Genomic DNA, 19216 nt, shown 5'->3' on the forward strand with positions numbered 1-19216 from the left:
GGGTGAGCATATAGTCACTGTTTTGTTTGCCGTCCGTCTGGTTGTCTGTCCGCCCACTTTTCTTGTCAGGGACATAACTCTGTAACAACAAGAAGTATCAACATGAAACTTTGTAGGTAGATAGATCTCATTGGGTAGATGTGTTGAAGAACCTTAGCTCTGCCTTGCCTAATTTTGAAGTTATTGCCCTTTGTTAATTTTTAAACTTTGAGCATTGTCTCGGACATAACTCTGACACTATAAGAGATAGAAACCAGAAACTTTGTAGGTAGATAGATATCATTGGGTTGATGTGCAGTGCAAAGAACAGTTACTCTGTCTTGCCTAAGTTTGGAATTATTGCACTTTGAACTTTGTCCGGGACATAACTCAAGAGGTATACTTTTCTGTGGTCAAAACCTATTAAGGGAGCATCACCCAGTTCAACTGGTTCTTGGTGAATAACAGGGAAAAAAATGTATATAGAATAAAATGGAATTTCCCCCCAAATGATATATAATAATGAGTTTATAACTGGTATTATTTTTGCAAATCATTTGCTCAAATTTTTGCTGATTTTTAAGACTTATCAGCTTGTTTAACTAATTTATTAATCTGTTTATTTTACCTTTTTTTGCAGCAAGGGGATTGTGTAATCAGTAATGTATTAACATTGGATCTGACACAGTACGAGGACCCACACCAATACGAGGAAGATGATCGTACAGCTTTACTTAATGTTAGATGAGGAATACAAACTTTTTTCTTTGAAGGAAAACGTGAATAATTGTTTTGTGTAAACAATAAATATGTGTTCAAACAAATTTAGTGCTGAAAGAAGATATCTTCCACAAACCCCATAACTATTGTTGGATGAATTTTAATGGAACAGTGAAAGATATATTATTGAGAAGGTCTATGTTCTTAAAACTAATTTATATGTCTATGCATAGTGCATTATATGATCTATACTATGAACATTATACAGATGATTGCATAATAGATTGGTTATTATTTCCGCGATAGAAGATGTGTTTAATAAAATGCCCAGTCCAGTAACTCCTGCAGATTAACTGATGTAATGGGGCCGGGGGGGGACAAAAGGTGCCACCACTAGCAACTTGAGAGTGCACGGTGTAGGCTGTCCTTCAGATTATCCTTTTACCTTCTTAAATGTTCATGTATTTATTTTTCACTGAGTAAAATGGAAAATCATAACTAGTTCATAGAAATGTTGGCCATGTTAACATTGCTTGGATTACGGTGAATTTCTATTCAATCATTTTTCGATCATGTAGACTTGGGTTGGGGTGTCTGTAAATATTTAGTACATTGGAAATGTGCTCTACTTTGCGAATTTGAGCAAGCTTTTATTTTTACAAACCTGATATATTGTAAGCAGAAGAATTGAACTTGCATACATTTTTGTTAGAAATAATATTGAGGGATAAGTAAACCTGTTTAACGAAGGTGATTGCTGAAAGTTTGAATTTTCTTAATTAAAACATGTATATTTGAAGAACTTTGAAAACTTATAAATGAAATTTATACCATAGTTTTAGACCAGTAGAAGTTTAAAATGGCAATTAATTTTATGTACAACCCGTGTCTGTTGTGAACTCATTTCCGTGTAAAAAATTTTATCTTCTTTAACTATTATTATTATATATATATATATATTCATGGTTTCTTGTATACATGTTGTTCATTTAATCATTGAGTCATATTTTCTGAATGTGTGTAATTCATATTAAAGAAGATCTTACTATTTCATGTTTTATTAAATGTTTTATTATCGTATTTGAACATTAAATGTTAGCTATACATTTTATTGTGTTTGTTTGTTAACAAGTTTGTATTCCGTATGGTTGATAACCTGTTCCCTGAAAAGTATAAAACACCAATATGTACAGACAAATAAATTGAATCAAATAAGGGTACGCAAACATGTGATGCCAATAGCCAATTGTCACACAGAGAACACGATAAAAAGAAAGGAGCGAGTTGTGGGTCAGGAGTCGAAGAGCGTATACTTCACAACGCGCTTTTATATTTTCTGGCTCTAATCTTCGATGACAAGACTCCTCCCTAGACAAATGACTACATGGTTTCTGATATTTTCCAAAGAACAGAACAGTTTGGCAAAATGAAATAATGTCTTTTAAAGACGGAGAATGATGTGTAGAAGAAAACTTTCATCTCCTTTCCTCAAACGTAATATACCAGTGAATAACCCAATACCTTCATAGTTTTAAGACATTCTAACAATTCTGACTAGGCATTCATCAGCTAGTATTACTGTGTAATAGTGAGTTGAGCGTATTATTGGGAGTTACTGTATATGACAATGAAAAAAGATGAACACGGCTTAATGGTTGAGCCGAAAAAAGATTGGTCAGTGTCTACTATTGTGTTATTACAAAAAGGACACCTCTAGTATTTCGTATTCACGTTCGATAAAGAAATGAATAAAGAGAGCATCACAAATAACGTGTTACATGTTCTGCCAAGCTCACCTTCTGTCCATTAATAGGCAATCTGACAACTTTAAAGATAAATAAGTTTAATAACCATTTTGTCCATCGGATCTGTTTATTTTATACAATATTCTATTCTGTTTGTTAACCTTTAGATTTAGAATCATAGAACCAGAACTGAAACACACATGAAAAAGACTTACTGAGATAGAGCTGCAGAACGGTATTCAAGGGTCATGGATTCGAGCGCTGGTCATATTGCTATGAATCAACGGGGAAGCGAGATTGCTGGCTCCCAAGCCTTGTATCTGGAGAGCATAAATGAGAAATATATGCTGGCTGTAGATTATAATTGTTCTCACATTATAACAAATGAAGGTCGTTTAGAGGCTTCATCTAGGATGACTGTGCGTTTCACGACGTTCCAGTTGATTTAATCAATATTCGCTTATATAGAGGATATTGATCAATATTTTAGTTATTAAACAAGAACAGGTTGTTGGAAAACAAACATTTAAAAAAAATCTGAATGAAGTTTAGAATGTAAATGTCGTTTCAGTTCTATGCACTTATTTATATCTGTCAATTTGATAAACTAAAGATATGAAGAATTGGTCTGTTTTTTCACTGTCTTGTTCGTTCGACATACACTGCACAGGTTCAGTCAACTCTTGCGTAATTCCGGCGTTATTTTCACATTCCTGCATTACAGATATGCATGTACATTGTAAAAACTTGCCTTTAATTTCTTTGATACAAAAGTTGATATAATGTTTTGAGAATTATGAATACAATATTGAATTCTTTGGGACGAGCTGTCACAGTTGTCAAACCAATATTGGACGAAGCTCTCACACCACCACAATACTCTTTTGAAAGAAAATATATGAGGGATAAATACACGAGATAAAAATAGAGGTATCTAATTTGATATGGGTATTTTTGGGCGGAGCAATAATGTTGATTTGACATGGACTTTTGGCATCGCAAAATGAAAACTAGTCAAGGTGGAGCACAACGTGAATCAGTTATTGATTGTTTGAGTCTGAAAATCAAAATGAGGCTTCTTTTTTTGATAATGAAATCTTTTTGAACATTACTCATTGCGAACGCTGGAAGTTAATTGGTTATATTTTATTTGTATCATAGTTTGGGGAACGTTAAATCGTATACATATACATATACATGCACAGTGCGGTAACTGGAGTGCGGGTATTAGTTAGTTACCCGCACTCCAGATAATGCCCGTTGAATTGTTCATTTTTGCTAGGAGGGTTACATCCTGTGACGACCAGACAAAGACTGAAAGGGGCAGAAATTCAATATTCAAATGCCGATCATGTCTTATAATCTATTTTTCTGGGTTTTCTATATATGGTGCGACACATCTCATGGTGGCGATAACGCGCTGTCATGCTTTTTGACTATGATACAAAAGAGAAAAGAACACCAAAAACACTGCCGAATCTGGATGTTTACTCGGGGGGCTACGCCCCCTCTACAAATCAATAGCCTCGTGTTTCGGTGCCTGCTTCTATTAACAATAAAGGTGTTGAAGTCAACTTGATGTTCAATGCGTGATAAGAAGAATGTGCTTATACGAGGGCCTGTTCAAGTTAACATACGGCGGAAAGTGCTTGCCAATATTTTAATATTCATCGGAAATTGACGTGCTCTGGTACATTTTGTAAATAAACATGATAATAGAACTCGTAAATGTTATGGCCTTCCTCTACAAGCATTTTCTGTAATTAGTTTGTCCAATACGTAGATAAAAATAATGCAAAGTCACTAATTTGATATTACTGGTGCAGCAATAAAGAATAGTATTACTATAGCAGACGTAGTTGATCTGTGTAATATGATTCGTGTATAAGGTAACTATAGTCGACGACGATTTCCGTTATACATGGTGTGGTTTAATAGATGACATACACTGCGTTAATGAAAAGTCATTGTATGGTGGAAGGTAAATCATTGGTATCGCATCTGCATCGTTGGTTTATATCAGTTAAAATGCTTCACCATCTTGTTTTAAATCACTGAAACCCTCACGTGTCATCTGTGACTGTAGATTATTGTCGAATGACAGTTGTCAACTGACGAGCCGCCAAAATTTTCTATTTGCATTTGTAGGATCCTTCGCAGCGAACAGTAAGTTGAAAACGATTATAATCATATATTCTGAGCGACTCTTCAAGCCATAGAATTATCTAGTAAGCTTTTTGTTCTTAATATTAAAAACTTTACAGTATTTTCTAGTTTATTCTTAGTATTTTCAGCATATATTTGGATGCAGCATGAATCATACCACTTTACATGTACTTGACAATTTTAATATACAACAAGCTTATGCACGTCTAGAAATTGATATTCATCTATTAATTAAATCGTACAAATTTTACGTAAGTTAATTTATGTAGTCGTCTTCTGAAAACTCTTTAATTAAAGGAGGGCATTTATTATTTTACCACAGCACCTCTTTTTTTTTTATCTAGATCTTTATAAAATGTCCTGGTTAATTATTTAAAACAATCATCAGTGAGTTAATAAATGTTAATAAAGAAGTACTAATGCAGAAAGAAATGAATCACCGAACTGTTATGTACAGAGCTAGAGAGTCTATATATAATTAGATGCATTTCCGTTTGGCGCGTCCTTTTGTCCAGGACATATTAAATAAAGTATTTGCAAGTCAAATCCATCGGTGCTTGTGATTGAATTAGGTGAGCTATTTTGAACTTATTTGGTATAGTCTTAGAAATGAAATGGTAAGACAATGAAGCCCTGCCGAATTGAGATTTTCTTACTCTATGAATATTTACTTGTTACCGCCCCAGATACCTTACGATCAATAAAAATAGCTAATTAAGTATGGTTCATGTAGAGATATTTTTCGATGTAACATAACTATAATTGATTGATAGCATGACAAAGGTTTAGATTGTCAGGGTAAATAGGGTTGGGCAAGCTTTGTTCATTATCAGCACTTGACCAGTATGTTGTTCCAACAATTTATGAAGTTCTAAATAGATCTACATACTTGATATGTATATACATACATGTATTAATGTCTTGTACATTAATCTTGTGTATCAAAACTATAACATTTCTTTATTCTCTTATTATAACTAGTATTTAGCGTAATCGAAATACATGTATACATGTCTGAATTTATTTGTTATATAGTACTTTAAATTTTAATTTGAAACGTTCTTATGTAGTTATACCGGTTGCATTTTGAAGGACCAAAAAATGAACAGGTCTGTCCATCACTCCTTCCGTCACACTTAACCGCTTTTCATTAACCTTCAGCTAACGACCTATTATCATACACTAATTATTTTTCGTAAGAAGGAACTATCTATAAGTGCCGTCTGAAGTCGAATGAGATCAAGGGTCATTGTTTTATATCTCGGACAAAACGACATTGGCGGCCCCTATATTCTCCTTAGTATTTCGAGGTTGATATTATGACATAATCTTTTAAATTCTTTAATATTTTACTCCTATAACCAAAACTTTTAATTGTTTTTCCCCGCATCGCCCCTCTCCCCCCGATATTCTTGTGATGTATCTACTAAACATGTGAGACATAATAGAGAAACCATAGTCTGAGACGTTCGTGTCAGTAGTTTCGGCTGCCTCACACGGTATTAATAATTTCATTACCTTGAGACCAAGATCAGGTTGTTCTAAATAAATACTCACAACGTATGGAGATGTGACCATATGCTCAAAGTGTTAGAAGTTAAGCCTATATAGGTCTTTATGAGTTAGGACTCAGTGTATAGTTTTTGATATGATAAAGCTAACAATAAGTATATTATTATTATATTGCAATAACGCACACATTTTGAATTGTAATGGTTTGCTGTGATACAGTGTTTCCGTTTCTACATTTTAAAGATGACATTAACACACAGTAGTAAGTCTGTCAACAGTGCACATGTAGATGTGAGACAGGATTAGTGTATGATCTATGAACGATGGCTAAAGTCTAGACGCACGGGGTTTGTTATAGTTTAAGATGGTCAAACCAAGAAGTAAAAATATCTCAAAGCAACGTCATATTTATAAGACTAAGGTCAAGAAAAAAATGTCATATCCTTCGCTATTGTTCATAGGGTAATGTTTATGCTGTACCAAATAATTCAAGTCTTAAAATAACTAGTTTTGTCTAAAGGCTTCTGTTAAATCAAGAAACGTTTTCGGCCATTTGAGGTAAAACTAGAGTTTCATCCGGTTTCACACGATGATCAAGAAAACAAGAAAGTTAAAAACCATTTCGTAATTGACATAATACTTGCTTGTATATACTAAGCTGATTATTTTCAGACATTTTTACCACTGTTACGACAAGCAGCTGGTCAACAATCGTCAGAACCAATGTCATGTAGTAAAGCTGCTATCATCAATATATCAACTGGTGTAGCTTCTATCACTGAAAATTCATCAGGTGGAATATACCCATACAGAGCGTCAAAGGTGCATTACTTTATACCATTAACTTTTTACAAGTTTACTGTATAGCAACCTAATTAGTTACCATGTGACCAGACCATACTTATCTTGTTTATATGTTTTGTATCAGAACCATGCAAACACATTGTCCAAATTTGTAATTGTAACACTTATCTGTTTTTTATGCTGCTTTACATAGACGATTGAAGATTTAACTCACCACTGCGACACCAGTTATTTGGAATTAAAAGGGGCGTCCGTGGCCAATTGATTAAGATTGTCTTCAAAGCACTTCCCCACACAGACGTGGGATTTGGATTTTTTCATGTGAGGAAGCTATCAAGTTAGCTTACGGGTTGGTGGTTCTACTCAGGTGCCTGAAATAATGCACGGAAGGGCATATGAGGTCTTCCTTGACCAGTAAATTTGAAAAGTCCCTGTATGACCTATTAATGTAACCCGCCTCCCCATTTCCCCAAAAATAATGTAGAATAAAGAATAGCTACACTTATACTAGTGATTTACATTGCATGGTGATTCGATGAACTTATTCTTTACACAGGCTGCCCTGAATATGATCACATCAAACCTTAGCCTGGATCTGAAATCTGATGGTATTTTATGTACAGCCATACATCCGGGCTGGGTGAAGACTGATTTAGGAGGACCAAACGCTCTTATTTCTACAGAAGAATCTGTTAAAGGAATGATGCCTGTCCTAGAAAAACTCCGAGGGGATGCAGAATCTGGAAAATTTTATCATGGTGTCAAAGGACATGTAATTTTCCGTGGATGAAATGACGTATATGACTTGTCCTAGCTGTGCTTTGTAACAGTATAACAAATATAACTTATATCTGAGATATTTTATACTGAGCCTAGTAAATATCATGACTTACATGAATCAAATTGTGATTTTTAAAAACAAATACGGATTTTATCGATTTATCAAAATATACCATTGTCAGAATAGCAGATATTAATGAAAATATGCTAGTCCTTATTCTAAAGGTCTAAACTATTTTTCCCCACAAAATTACTTTTTACAAATTGTAAGAAATTTCATTAGAAATAACCGAAATTTCACTTGCCGCTAACCTACTAGTACCCTGATTTTTATGTCCATTTTCTTTCATCATAAAAATTACCAGGATCATTAAAGGTACTCCACTGAGGTACGGCCGAATGTCACAAAAAAAAGTAAAATTTCACGAACCGATAATTTTTTGTTACCTGCGTGTTAGGGGCATTCAAACAGAATCAGTGATACATTAATATGTGTTCTTTGGATTGGCAAGTACGTTGAAAATACATATTTTCTCCAATTTTGTGGGAAAAGCGTTTAAACACCTTTCAGTTTGCAAATCTGAATAAAAACAACGGTCACGTGATGATTCTCGGGATGACTAAAAAGCGAAACGGAGAATTTTTTGTGTATCGGCAGCAACGAAAGTGCGAAAGTGGAATATACCAACAATCCATAAATTTAAAAGCAAATTATGGATTTGTTTTGTTAAATTTCTTGTTGTTTTCACATATGTTCTTGTGAGAAAAAATCTTTCAAAAGCAATTTCAATATATTTAAAGCATTACATTGTTGTAATCATGTTTTTTTTCTCCATTACAATGATGAATTTAGCTAAACGTACGGAGTTGAAAACTGACATACACAAATTTTACAAATATTCTATGTTAATTTGAGAGCTTTCATGTAATTATTAAATAGTATGTATTAACTTTGTAATGGTTAAAATATCATGATATCTAGGCTAAGAAAATTTACTTTGTCCATCAGTGTAATGGGTCCTATTTCAAAGGTCACTTTGGTTTATCTGACACCCGTTCAGGAAAAAAAACTTCGTAATACCTTTTTATACAACGAACATGAACTTGAGTATTGTAAGCATAAAAAATCACACGCACACACAGAATGTTATTCTAGATATTTCTCTTTAACTCTGATCAAAGCACTGAAAGCACTGGCTAAATAGAGAATGAATCCGGCCTCATTATAGGGACATTAAGGCTTCAACTTTATTAGTTAATAATTCTTATGTATGTCTAGTGCATATAATTAAAATTCTATAAGAAAAAAAATCGATCTCCTTTGCTAGATAGATCTGAAATTTAATATTTATCATTTTTACATACATACTTGCATATTTATCCGCATTGGATGTAAACTTTGTTGATAGAGAAAATTACTAACGTTTTGATCTAGACATTCAAAAACTATAGGTAATTGATACCTGTTTCATGCACATGGTAAACATTATCAAGAAGGTCGGAAAAGAGTTAAAATCTGGCTCTATTATTATTATTATTATCATTATTGATTTAGCAGATATCCTGATAAATTTCTTTCTTATTGGAAGGCATCCGTACTAGTGATGGGTCAATTGAGCTGTGCTTTAATGTTAACAATATATTGAAGCTTCTCGGTGGAAAAGAAATTGAGAGCGTTATAAGAGTAAAAAAAAGGAAAACTGGAATAAAGACAATCAAGGTGACGGCAACGTTCACAGGACGCAGCCCCCGACACAGTCAAGCTTCCACAGCAGGGTTATTGTCGGGACTAGTGAAATAAACTTAAAACTGATTATATACATGTAGCTGTTCTTCTTTAAACCCTCTTTCAAATTTAACGAAACAAACAAAATCATGATACTTGCAAGACAAATGTAAAGGGCAGGTAAGTAAAAGTAACATTAAGAATTCAGTAAGATATTATTAACCTCACCTCATACAACAACCATTGCTGAAACTATATTTTATAAAATTCTGGAAACAAAACTTCCAACTCCTAGACGGTATACAAACTTGGGAAAGCGCAATGCATATCTTAACCAGTGTTTTTACTCCTTATAGCCTGTTTATCATAGCATACTCGTGACTGGTTTTCAAAAAACTGCAACGGCTAAAATATTGATCGGATGCATTTCATTGCATAAATTAGTTAGGAAGAGAACCATGCTTTTCTTGCTTTATAGCACTAAAACCTTTACTCTTCTCTACTTTTGTCTCTTCTTTCTTCCTGTTTTTCATTTTTTTTTTGTTTAGTCTTTTTATTTACCACTTGAAAGCCTGAAATTAAATTTTTCATTGATACTTTAGCCGTGGTCCTGTGTTGCTTGGTCGTGTGGGTGTTGCATTCATTGAATGTTACCATTCCTTTTTTGTATTTCTGATCGAAGATCAGGAAATACAAAGCTAACATTCAATCTCTGACACAGCGGTTTCACGACAAAACTAAAACAACAAGCAGTTTTTAAAACATCTGAAAACTAGCGATTTAAAAGAAAGAAATATTTTCATTTTGTTATAAGTATCCAACAAATTACAACGCATTCAAAGTTTAAAAAGTAGCTTGGGTTATAGAATTGTCAATGAATGCACATTCGGATGAATATCATTTTAATCAATGAAAATGCTATTTTAAGCGATGTCGAGAGCGTATTTCACAATAAATCTGACTGTCTAGTAGTGGATATATATACAGTCGGACTGTTTTGGCGAATAGATTTTTGTTTAATTATTTACATCAATGTTAAACAACAGGTTTATCTTGAACAAAAAACCTCGAAATTAACCCGAAAATGCAATGGAAAATCTAAATTTCTTTGTTATGGATACAGCCACGATATGCAAGGATAAAGTGTGGCTGTCATAAAAATGAACATAAATGATTTTTTTTGATGCAACTCTAGTCATGCAAAATTCCATATGTATCAAATTCTGGTACCAAGCAAGAAGAATTATAGTACATAAAAAATAAACTTATACAGGAAAATAATACAGTTTATACAGTGCGATTTAGATTACAAAGATCAGAAAATACCACAGAGCTTACAGCCTTTTGATTTATCTTGTTTTTCGTATGTATGTTCTGGAGATTAGGTGGGTGGTTCTCGTAATACTTTAAGATTTATAAGATTGCGTATTAAAAGCCTTTGTAAATTTGTTTCGGAAATACTGGAATATCGTTTTAAAAAATTTATAGAGCTTACTGAGGAAGTATTTTAAACACTTGAACGAAAATTTCACAGTAACAGGCCTACGTATTTCGGTTATAGTGATTATAAACCCGTAATCAAACGTTAAAGGTCTTCTAAGAAATGTTCTTTTTGGAATTAAATACTAAATGTAAGCACTAGAACATAAACCACCAGATTGCTTGCAAAATATTTATCGGCAGGATAAATTGGTTCAGAAAACATGATTTTTCACAGTCATGATCAAATGAACAGACTGTCATGTTCTTCTTTTCTGTTACCGAAAGAATACGAACAGATTGTCATTATTTTCTTCCTGTTACCGAAAAATACACACCAGGAAGATTTCAAGTAGAAGACACGTCACTGACAGAATGTTCTTAATATTGAATAGAAAAGAATTTGCTAAAGCCAATTTATGAAAGAGAAATCGGGGATGCTACTTATTAAATTATTTGCCCATAAAAGAGGGTTTATTTTACTCGTTTAGATTATTTTCAAAAACAAAAGTCTCAAAAAGAAAAGGTTACCTGATATTAAGATGTAAACCGCGACATATAAAATTAATTTACCTGTGAAGTTGTAGTGAAAATGTGTTTTTTCTTCAGTGCCTTCAGCACTTTGATCTTATCTGTAGTACAAGTAAACTATATCGTTTCAACCGAAAAATCATAAAAATTCTTAAACAAGTTTTCTAATAGAATCATAAACATTTATTGTATCATAGTTTGAAGACTTTTCTGTTGAAAACGTGTCAGAGTTAAATCGAATTCATATACATGCACAGTGCGAAACTGGAGTGCAGGTAATAGTTTCCCAACACTTTGATGTACTCATTCTTTTTTTTTTTCTTCTTTTTTTTTGGGGGAGGGGGGGGGGGTGCTTTTTGTGGAATATGATGATAGAAATGCCATATTCAGAAGCTGGTGTCATAGGTTTTTTCTGGGGTTTTCATATTGTTTACAAACAGGGAACGGTGCATTTAATTTTGCCTATGGTATAACATGATGTAAATTGTGTGTGGAACGTGTATGTACGATCCTATCAAGATAGCCTACGAAACGTCACTCATTACATACACAGATGCCCGTTTGTGCCAGAAACAATTTTGCAAAGGGGGCATCTGAGTTCTTACTCCACCAGTAAAACTGAAGAGTCGCTAAAATGACCTTCATAGTTTTGTGTGACGTAACCCCAACTCCATCCCAAAAACAAACAAGAAAAGCATTGATGCAAAGCATCAAAGGGCGTCCAAGCAAGAAATGCAGCAAGTGAAGATGAACTAGTACACATATGATGACAAGATATTCTTATAAACTACCAGAAATGTATACCACTTATGAATGAGCGGACGAAAGACATTGTTCATTATGAACTTTGATTGGCATGCTAGAGATTAGAATATTACTTGTTATATTCTTTATGATCGTGGTTATTAATAGCAACGGATATACATGTATGCAATCATTTATAATCCATATGTGTAACGCATGATCAACACGTACCACACATTTGTCCCTTATTATGTACATGTTATCGCTATTAGAGGTATCTGTTCACACTTTAAGTTAGTAAAAATATGACACTGGTTATATTACCATGTTGATCATGTTGAGCATAATTGTTTATTATACAATAATTGTAATATCTATTAATTTTAATTCAAAAAAAATACAAATTTTATGAATATTGTTTCTTTTATTCTTTTTTGTGTTTATGTGCTATTTAATACTGAGTTTTTACTACTCTTTTTTATTAAAATTGTAAAATAAATTTTTAAGAATTCAATTGTCATATTGACCGACGATTATAAGTCAAAGCCTTAACTGGAAAAAGTCAGTAAATTATGGTTTATCTTTCAATATATAATATTGTTTATTCTTAAACCATGTACATGTACATTGTATTTTTTCTTTATCATTTTTTAAATTATCGATCAATTGAATAATTCATAAAATCTAACTTGTAACTTTGAATAATTCCTCGGCATCTTTACTAAACACGATATCAACAAATTGAATAATTAAATAAAATGTTTCAAAGTTGATAATGTCATTTTAATACCATAAAAAAATGTACCTTTTTCTCATTATTGTACATATCACGGATTTATATTACATATAAATCCGTGTATATATTTATTGTTTTTATCTCATATAGATAAAATGAAACATGCTATTGTTGTTTTTTTTCTAATTGTAACGATATCAAACATCTACTCCAAAACCGGGAGAGACCGGACAATATAACGTGTGGTACTATTCGCCGGTCACTAGTAAATCCTGGTCAACATAGACCGGGAGAGACCCGGCATTTACCGATAGGAGTGATAAAAAGATATATCTATAAATAGGTTTTTGGAATATTTAGGTCATCAACTGATCATTCTAGGATACATGTACAACAATAACATACCATGACATGATAACCGACTGTGTACTACAAAATGATAAATAAAAAACCCCGAAGAGCGCGATTTATTGACGGAAAAGGTTATTTCATGTGTAAATGTTTGCATTGCGAAAATTCATTGTAACATATCGCGACATTTCATTCTTATTTAATAATCAAGCACCCTCATACCGATCGGAATTTTCGGCTTTTATTATGACCGACTAAAAGGCTCGAGAAGTTGCTGTCGCCCTTTCACAAAATCTGATCTCATTCCATAAGAGCGCCGCGCTTCGGCGCGGACGCCAACAATCAAATAAAATGAGACATGTCATTAACTGTATTTGATTTAAATACGTTATAGATAGCGTTAAATACTTTTATTAGTGTGATTACACTGTGCTCGTTATAGTATAAATATCACCGATGCATTATGTTTGCCTTAGAATATTGAAATTGAAACTGAAAAGTCAATGAAAATAATTGTACATGTATATAATATATTTCCGTTTTGTCTAGAAAATGTCCGCTTCGCTGGCGTTTGATTTTTCAAGACAACGAAATTTGTGTGTGTGTTTTTTTTAGTTTTATTTATACTGGGCGCCGGTTTCCCATATGTCCCAGACTAGTCGGCCTCTATTACGATTGCTGGTAACGTAGAGCCTGCAACGGAGGACTTATTCGCCTGCAACGTCGTCGATGTCGAAGAGCCGCGACGGAGGTCTTTTCAAGCTGTCGATCGTCGTAGACCTTCTCTAGGACCAAATTCTTCGCTTGATGAACAAATGACAATAGGAGGAAAGGCACCTCTTCCGGGAGCAGCAGCTCTCTTTAGGGCCACACCCTTCGTCGTTGGTTAGGTCACACCAGCTAAGTGACCTAACTAGGTCACCCATCTGGTGTGACCTATGCCTTCCGAGCGACGTGCACGCCACGAAGGGAAGTCGGAAGGATCCAACGAAATTGCTACCTTAATTATCTTTTATACAGTTTTCTTCGTTATATAAACATGATAGGTTAGAGTATTGAGAAAAAATCAATATACTTTTTTACCCCCGTTTACTCTGTTGTTCCAAAAATGTCCGTTGCGTATTTTAGTTATACCCGATGAATTGTGGGTAACTTCTGTACATGTCTGGGAAAACCAACTTTCATTTTTGCATCAAAAGCTAATGTGAAAATGCATTTTCTAGCATAATTGTTGTTAGAGGGTTGGTTAAAGTGTAAGTTATTGTTATTTTAGTCATAATATTGTGATTTGTGAGGAAATTTGTTTACATTTTTTTTTGGACACCAAATTACCTGTCAGACCTCAGTGTAGCCCCTTTAAAATTCCTACATAGTCACGTGACTTTACCGAAGAGTAAAATTGCCGCACTTTAGCTACAAAACAGGCACAGGTATAGGCGAATTTAGTTTATCAATCAAACAACTTTTAAAGAAATGTTCATAAAAAAATGTGTTTTTGTATTCGATTAACACCTAACACATTTCACAAACACCTATTTTTTACACAATGTCCAAGTAGATGACATAGGGCCAAGACATTAACCACTCTCAATTTCTCGTTCTACTAGTATTTATCATTGTTCATAGCGCAAACAATTTAAAACGTTATGCTTGTTTTTAATGAAACCATTTTCAGGAATAAGTGCGTAGAATACTCAGACACTGAAACATTTACTTCTATGAGATACTCATCCTTATTATTGTTTGTTTATAACATATGTTAGGCTTTTGAGATGTAACCACTTATTTGTGCTACAAGTGTAATGATGCAAGAGTATCTATTAAAAATAATCATGGTTTTTGTGTTTGAAAAAAAAATCTGCAATGAACGGTTATAAAATATTAGGCTTTTGCGCAATCCCTAGAGATTGTTGCTATGCCTAACATCCAAGGTGGTCCCCTCGATAACACAGCAACTGGCTTATTCGATAATATTCCGTAAAAATATCAATAAAGGAAGTCCCAATTACAGACAGAAAATACAATTTTAGAAAATTTGCAAAGATAATCTCAGAGTAATTGATCACGATGAAGAAATAGACATTGCACATAGAATTGGTCAGTTCAAGATATGCAGCAACTGTGTGATAAGTCAGAAATAAATATTAAGATAAATAAAAATTAAAATTCACTTAAAGGAACCAGAATCTACTAAATGAAGACCTTATACACTCCATTCAGCAAGCATTTATGTCCATACGTTTGAAAGATTTTCAAACATATTGCAAAGGCAAAATATTCGCCACCTTTAAATCAACGAATCTCTTAATTAGGACTTGAAAACACAACAACACGACAGATCAAATTCTCAGAACACGACTAATGGCTTTCGCTTCCATTACCTGCTCATAATATTCGAGGAAACTCTTTCGGAAAATCTATAACAAAGGTTTGGAGTAGAAACAAAATCATTTAAAGTCGCATGTAACAGTGTAATATATGTTTCATGTGTTATTTTCATTTAGAGTGAAATAGTGTATGTCACTGTCATTTGAAGGTCATTACTCAGATGCTAATATTAAAGTTTATAATTTACAGAAAACTGTTTTCAAGAAAAGCTAAAAATATCGTCTGTCTATAGTGCAAGTAGCGTTATTGGAGATTTACAAAACTCAGATTTACTCTTGTCAAACTACCGGTTAACCAACCAACAATGCCATATATAAATAGTTCAACATCGTCATAATAATAAATGAGAAAACCATATAATCAAAATAACATCACAATTTATAGAAAGGACACCAATATACCAGTATATCAAAAACGATTGCACCTTATTGAAATGATAGTACCAAATATCAGACCCGCAACACAAATCCGTTGCAGTATATGTAACTCATATTAAGAAAAGTTAGAATGTTTTTAGATTATAAAAGACGTATGAACAGACTGCACAGAATGTGAAAACTAGTGTAGAGTTGCATTAGTACATGTACTTTAACCCATTACTTCATATACACGCCTTTTAACGCCTTTTTCACCCCCCCCCCTTTTTGTTGTCTCAAATGATGAAAAAATGCCTTATTTAGGCCCCAAACACTTGTTTTTGTTTGAGAAATGTTGTTAAAAAAAGTGACCCTTTTTTCGGCGCGGCCCCCCAACCAAAAGATACATCAGGGGGTTGCCAGAAGGGGGATGTGCCCCCTTCTGTTTGGGGGGGTTTGAAGGGGGGCGGAGTCCCCCTGATCGCCAAGAAAATTTTGGACTTGTGAGAGGCTGTAAATGACCCCAGATTGATCATAAGGTAACGTGTAACCAACGCTGAAAAGCATTTGACTCTATCTCAATCCATTGAGAAGTTGCAGCACTTTGAAATCAATTTTGATGGAAAAAATCAACGCAAAATAGTGATTTTTGGCAATTTTGAGATGTCCCCTCGTTGCCATGGTAACAGAAAATTTAAGCCTGAGCATGTTGTTGCAAGGACAATGGTCCAGTCAACATTTGTGCCAAGTTTGATTAGTGTTGAAGCAGTTTTTATAGTATTATAGCAATTTGAACTTGTAACGGGAGACTTTTCAATGAAAACAGCCATTTTTCACAAAATGCTCATGAAGCAATGGGTTAAATGACCTATGCCATATTTTTTTATATTTATCAAATTGACAACACAAACTATCAAGCCACATCATCATCCTTCAAAATTACATCACCACAAACGACATCACATCTATCAACTCTCAAAACGACATCCGCAGTTATCAATACGATATCACAACTAAAGAAGGGTGTATATATAGAAGTCAGGTATGGCGTTCCATAATAAACAGTACAGTTTAAAAAGGTCAATGATAAAAATGTAGGACATTGATAATCGATAATTTTAAATGAGAAAGATGCTTTCACCAAGATCTATTTTAATCACTGGAAGTAACCGCGGCATTGGACTAGAGTTTGTAAAACAGTTTCTTAACCTGAAAAATCCGCCGGAATTTGTGTTTGCATGTTGTAGGGACTCTGCCACAGCGACAGTAAGTTAAATTCCATACATTCACATTATATTTCGCGACTGATGACGATTAGATTATAATGCAGGTCACAGGTCAGATAGCTTTAGTTTCCCTTCATACTTATAATAGCAGAATGCATCCGAAAACCATACCTTTACACCAAGACCCCACCCCCGGTCACATTTTCTTAAAGTACGTCAAGTGACAAAGGTCACGATGATAGGGCGTTTACGCAACGTCAAAATATCATACTTCTGACCGAGACGGCGGGATAACCAAATTGCAGGTAATAGCTTACAAAATATCTTACTGCTGGGCATTGCAAAATTATGCCAATTGTTTAAGTACTCCATCGAATTTCTGAAACAATTTATCGTTAATCTAGCACAATACAATTCACAAAAATTACATACTTCGAAGAAATAGTGTTCACAAAAGATCGTGTCTACCTCAACATGACTCGTACTTGCCACAAAAACATGCGTTTAAACGACGATGTATTTGTTCTATGACCTTACGAGCTCGTGTTTACATTATGGTTAGGCATAAATTCAAGTTCCATACAAAAGTGTGTGTTTCTATTGTAAATTGTAGGGAACATATGTTGAAAAAAGGCCTATTGACTCCGAAGTATGATATTTTGACGTTGCGCGGAAAAGTTGTGGTAAACGCCCTTTCACCGTGAAGGTGTATGTGACAAGTCAGATTTGCCACTGTAATCTAAATATGACCCCCTTAATCATGTATATGTTAAAAAAACAAGTCATGAGAGTGTCGTCTTTTTCGTGCTGTCGCGCTGCGATTGTCTTTTCTTCGATGTCCCGTTAGCTAGGGCTTTCGCGAAACACACGTAACTCGAAACAATGACTTTTCATCATCTTTGTTTCAACTTTTCAACGTCGTACTTACAGGTTTTTACCATCGTATTTTCGTCTCCCTGTTAAGCATTCGCAATGAATGACAATCTATATAAAGATGTCGCTTGAGTCCGAAATAGTTACACACAATTTTCTTATTAGTGCTAACATTATGACCATAAGTCATTAACACTATTATTTTATTTGTAGTTGTATCCACGCAGATTAAAGTTGAAAGTACGATGGTGAAAAGTTGAATTAACGACGGAAACCACGAATGTGAAAAGTGGAAAAAACGATGATGAGAAGTTAAAATCCACATCGTCGTTTCGTTATTTTTTCTACTTTTCACCGTCGTACTTTCGACTTTTCACCACCCTATTTTCGTGTTTGTATTGTTTCGAGTTATATGTGTGTGTCACGATGACAACAACGAGGCACCGTACTTTCCGCTTGCAACAAAACGAAAATAAAATGATTTAACTTGTCTTCTTTTTTCAAGTGAAATGTCCAAACAATATTTTCCCTTGTATATTTTGGTCAATCGACATTCTTTTTAGTGTCGATATAGCATTACCTTTACTATACATCTTACCAGCATAATCGACATTGTATATTTTAGGTAATTAAACATGTATAAAATATGTATACATGTATATATACTTTTATATTTAAAATATTATAATTTTATCTATTTTTCTCCTATGCACTATTACATGTGTCTTTCTTAATTAAGATAAGCATCGTTGTTCCTATATCTGTATCAATAGAGGTATCAAGATTCTTCGAAATTACCAAGGATTTCAAACACTTTGTTAAAACATCTGAAAACAACTTCTTAATTTACATGTATCATGACCATTCATTACAATAAGTGGAAACAATCAGTGTACAAGAGGAGTAACCTTATGTAAGACACAAAGTTTTTTCTAATAATTTCGCATTTTTCCAGGATTTGAAGGAGATTGCAAAGTCAAACTCATCTGTAATTATAGTTGAACTAGGTAAGAATGTAAATAGGGAAAGGTAATAAAAACATATCTTATATTCCCTTTACATATTCCCGATATACAAATATTCTGAACGGTCACCTGACA

The 19216-nt window shown here is 33.8% G+C and overlaps 2 protein-coding genes across 2 annotated transcripts in view; both read left to right on the top strand.

Moving 5' to 3' along the window:
* LOC132758105 (structural maintenance of chromosomes protein 1A-like) overlaps window positions 1-810 on the top strand; it is a 29818-nt gene extending 29008 nt beyond the window's left edge. The window contains exon 27 of the mRNA XM_060749617.1: window positions 620-810. Coding sequence (XP_060605600.1) covers window positions 620-727 — 108 coding nt within the window. The 3' untranslated portion in view covers window positions 728-810. The remainder of the gene's footprint in view (window positions 1-619) is intronic.
* Window positions 811-6771: 5961 nt separating this feature from the next.
* On the top strand, window positions 6772-7716 carry LOC132758071 (C-signal-like). The gene is made up of 2 exons (XM_060749588.1): window positions 6772-6944; window positions 7483-7716. The coding sequence occupies exons 1-2, from the start codon at window positions 6846-6848 to the stop codon at window positions 7714-7716; spliced, it is 333 nt and encodes a 110-aa protein (XP_060605571.1). The 5' UTR covers window positions 6772-6845.
* The last annotated feature ends 11500 nt before the right edge of the window (window positions 7717-19216 follow it).

This window comes from Ruditapes philippinarum, unplaced genomic scaffold (assembly GCF_026571515.1).
Source record: "Ruditapes philippinarum isolate M1 unplaced genomic scaffold, ASM2657151v2 ctg3971_1_1_1_1, whole genome shotgun sequence".
NCBI lineage: Eukaryota > Metazoa > Mollusca > Bivalvia > Venerida > Veneridae > Ruditapes > Ruditapes philippinarum.

Excerpts from the sequence above, each read along its gene's own strand:
- LOC132758071 (XM_060749588.1), top strand. The coding sequence starts at position 6,846 with ATGTCATGTAGTAAAGCTGCTATCATCAATATATCAACTGGTGTAGCT. Across the intron at positions 6,945-7,482 it reads ACCCATACAGAGCGTCAAAG|GCTGCCCTGAATATGATCAC; the intron begins GTGCATTACTTT and ends TTCTTTACACAG.